The sequence below is a fragment of the Pygoscelis adeliae genome, unplaced genomic scaffold (genome assembly GCF_000699105.1).
Source record: "Pygoscelis adeliae isolate BGI_AS28 unplaced genomic scaffold, ASM69910v1 Scaffold38, whole genome shotgun sequence".
NCBI classification, from domain to species: Eukaryota; Metazoa; Chordata; class Aves; order Sphenisciformes; family Spheniscidae; genus Pygoscelis; species Pygoscelis adeliae.
The window spans coordinates 12762768-12766790 of NW_008825614.1; the positions used below are offsets into that span (position 1 = coordinate 12762768).

A 4023-nucleotide genomic window follows, 5' to 3' on the forward strand; every position below is an offset into this window, starting at 1 on the left:
TCCAGGGTGAAAGCCTAGAAAACTCCTAAGAAACAAGAACCTGGTTTGTGTTTTCAGGTGAGTTCTCAGACAGTGCTAAAGATACAGGAAATTCTCCTCTGCTAGAATGATGCTCTGCATTAAGAGGAATCACAAGTCTGGTTTACACCAGTGCAATATTTGTTAGTATCTCCCAGAGTACTACTTTAACTGATAATTAAAACCATAAGAGCAAATAATAACCAGTGCAGGCAGTACACACAAAAAGAACTTTACTTTTTCTTAAATTGTTAAAGCTAAGCTCCTTAAAAAGTAATAATAAAGACTAAGACCAAAAATCTCTTTAAGAAAATACTGAAGTAACTTGCAGTCATGGTTCATTTGGCAGTTTTCAACCATTTTTAGTTTTCTAGAGCTAGCTTTTCACCAGTGGTGCTTGTGGAGTCTGAGTCACTGAAAAGATGAGCTTGCACTGTGTCCTGCTTTGGACATGGAAAAGATGCCTAGTCAGCATGTGATGGCAAAGTTGTTATTGTGGACAGTGGTTTTATTTTTCTTAAAATATTCTTATTTGGACAGCAGTGACCATGAGCAATAACTATTTTCTTAAATAGAACTGGCCTCAGCTGCCATATAGAGTGATTTATCTACTGACGATGAATGAAGGCACAGTATTAGAAGTCTCTTCTTCCAAAATAGCCAAATGAGCTTTCATAGTATAGGATGTACTTATTATCAAACGTAACAATAAAAAATAAAATCTAGGACCTTGGGGAGCTGTCAAATGAAAATCTCATCACCTTTCTTTGAAGAGAGGAATTTGTTTCCCTCTCGAAGCGTTGTTAACACTTGAGGATCTTCCTCAGCTGGCAGGTAGGGACGAGGCCAGGAACTGTGCTTCTGTTTCGCTCATGTTCTCCTTCCAGGGTGCAGTTTCACAGATACCCTCCAGCAACTATGAGTTTGCACAGCTGTCAAAAGAGGTTGTGCCCAGCTTCCAACCAACAGTGCTTTCCTGCCTTAGAGGAGCCCCTAGATCTGAGTGGATTAGGCTGAAAACTAATCTCTTGGGGGCAAAGGGGTCTGGAAGGTGCACAATTGTTGGTTGTTGCAGAAGGAACGTAGCAGTTTTACATCAGTTTAAGTTGATGGGGAAGCTCTATTCTTAAACCTTTTAAGGTGAGACTCGGATCTTTTTGTAGTCAGAGCCTCTGTTCTGACTTTCAAGCTTATGAACCTTTTCGTTACTGTGTATTACTGTGTTCTGCCTTTGCATGCGTGTGTCCCTCCCCAGCATTGAGCGTTGTTTTAGTGGGCTGTTGCTTTAGGCTTTCCAGGCATGGACCAAGAGCTCAATGATATGTAGGTGCCTGCTGCTATCTCCCTCATTTTTATAGGAGTTACTGCCTTTGTGGGCGTGCAAAGAATTTTGCAGACAAACATGATCATAGCCTGATCCAAATAGTCTTGGAGATGTGTATTGAAAACACAACTGTGCTGTATTTTGGAAATGATGGTAAGGTTTTCCTCCTGAGGAAGTTGGGTAAAATTGTACCTCTCTCTGGAAGAAAGGTGAGAAACTAAGTAGGAGTGGAATTGAAACTCTGTAGTCTTCATATGACTTGCAATATTCCTTTTTTTTTTATTTTAACCAACATGCTTTTGATGGAAGGATGTTAACTATTCTTTTCTACCTTTCTTCCTTTTTAGCTTGGTTTTACTCTTGGCAATGTGGTTGGGATGTATCTGGCTCAGAACTATGATGTGAGTATCCTTGTATTCTCAGAGTTGAACCTATTCTGAACTGAAAATATAAGGCTGTTTTCCCTCAATCGGGATTGAACCAGTCTTTATTTTGATGGTTTATTGTATTTGAACAGAATGCAGATCGTATTGACTTTAGTTACAGATGAACTCAAATGTAAATGGAACGAAAGCATCTACCTTTGACATCTTGTCTGTGACAGAGTAATGCTGAGAGCCTTAACTAATGTTGGGGCCCTAGAGCACAGATACTGTAGCAAGGCATCTACATAGAGAGAGGAGAAACAGAAAAGGTCTAGCAGCTGCTCATGGATTGTACCAGCATTAAAATACTGGTTTCCTGACTCTGATAGCCTGTCTCAGTGTTCTTCATTCAGTACATCTGTTTGTTACTTGGGAATCTTTCAGAGCATCTGAAATTTCTGTCCTCTGTACCAGTAATGAAATAAGTTTTGCCAGCTGTTTGGGAGAATTCAACACCCGCTCCTACTTCAAACAGTATATTGACCTGCTATCTTTCTTTCTTGCTTATCTCACAGTGAGAAAAGAGAGAAAGTGAACTTTCTTTCCTCAGCTTTCACAGTGAACTGAGAATTTTCACTGTGAGAGTTAGAGTAGAAGAAGAAGATTTAGAGCTGAGTCTTCAATAGAAGCTTTTAATTTCTGCAGAGTCAGCAGAATCCCTTGTAAGAGCAGTGCCACTTAGCTATTTACAGGCTAGAGGAGTTGATGAAATTTAACATACTTTTTTTTTTCCTTATGCAATTTATATTAGCCTAGCTTTAAAAAAAAAGTTGTTGAGGCTCAAATCTCTGATATTTATGCTTTGCTTTCCTCTCATCTAGTATTGAAGTCATCTTGCTAGCAGAATTCTTATTTTCGCTCCTTGCTCATGGGCAAACTTTTGTGATGCTTCCTGTCAGGTCACCTCCAGTAAGAGTACTAATAAAAGGCTGGTGTTTCTTTCCAATATATGTCTTACAAAGTTATGAAAATGTCATCAGAACACATTTGGGTGTATCAATATGTATTGTAAGCATGGTACAGTGCTTTTCTGGCAGCACTAGTAAAGTATTGCCACAAGAGGGGGACTTATGCTTTTGATTTGCAGGAAATGATTCCCTGGGAAAGTAACACTGACTTGCAGGATGAACATGGTAATTTTATTGCTGGTATTGAAGATAATTTGTTTTAGATGACATCTAAGATAAACTTGTCATAATGAGGTCCCAATTCTGCAGCTGTACGCACACGTGCTTAGTTGTAAGCACATGGAGGGTTCTGCTGACAGCAGTGGACTTCTCTTGGTTTAGCTTATAACTCAGGTATGTTACAGGCTGGGCTCTTTCTCAATTTCGCTTTCTCAAATGGAGCTTAACTTTGAAAGGGAAGGGAAGAGGGAAACTTATGATATTACCCGTACTATCAGCCTCAAACCATCCAATGAGAGAACTGCAGTCTATTTGGATTAACTTCTGCTCTGTGGTCAGGTTACATATGAAGTAAAAGCCCATGGTTTTTTTCACAACTACCAGTGGGAACTTTGCTTTACTTTCATTTTAATCAGTTAGCTAGTAAAATCCTACGTTGTCAACTCCCAGTTTTAACTTGAGTCATGAGATAATCTATTCCTTGCCCTTAGAAGTTGCTTCCTTTTTTTTTTTTTTTTAAAGTTGTCGAAATTTACTTTTGGATTACTTTATCAAAATGCTTTTATTTGCAAGAGAAAGCTGAGGTTTTGAAGTTCACAAGCGGTAAATTGAATTTTCATTCAAGCATGAAACTGCAAAAGCTGGCAATTTGCAGTGCAGTAGAATTCCCTAGTGGGGGATTTTGGTTCCCGCAAGATGGACCAGGAGAAGTTTTTCTTCATAAATTTCTTGAGAAATATTTGCTGCTCTTGAACATCTCTTTTGTCTTGGTTTGTGACCAGTATAGTGCAATCTAATTTCCTCTCCGAAAGTCATTATTACAGTCTGTGCATCAGTGTTTAAATTGGCTTATTCTTGGCAGTTTGTCCTCTTTCAGTGAGGAAGCCAGACTGGTCTTACTAAATTTCCTGTGAAGTGATCTTTTTTCCTCCCTCCTGTTCCCATCACCACTGGCTGACTTTTAGTCTTAACAATCCAAAATATTTCTTGAAGCCTCATGTGAAGTGCTTTCATCTGCTGTTTGCTTGATGTTGTTTTGTTTTTAACCTCTGTGCAAGGTAACAGATCCTGGAAGCAAGTACCTTTTAGAAACCAGTTTAAACTTCATAGAATTTCTTGCTGTGTTTAT

General features: G+C 38.9%; 1 protein-coding gene across 2 annotated transcripts in view; it reads left to right on the forward strand.

The window, feature by feature from the left end:
* Positions 1–1412: 1412 nt before the first annotated feature.
* The window catches only part of LOC103924393 (chromosome unknown open reading frame, human C7orf73), a 3156-nt gene continuing 545 nt past the window's right edge, over positions 1413–4023 (forward strand). The window contains exons 1-2 of one of the 2 annotated variants that reach the window (XM_009332920.1): positions 1413–1551; positions 1690–1743. In XM_009332920.1, coding sequence (XP_009331195.1) covers positions 1453–1551; positions 1690–1743 — 153 coding nt within the window. In that variant the 5' untranslated portion in view covers positions 1413–1452. The remainder of the gene's footprint in view (positions 1552–1689; positions 1744–4023) is intronic. The other variant, XM_009332921.1, reaches the window with a different exon arrangement.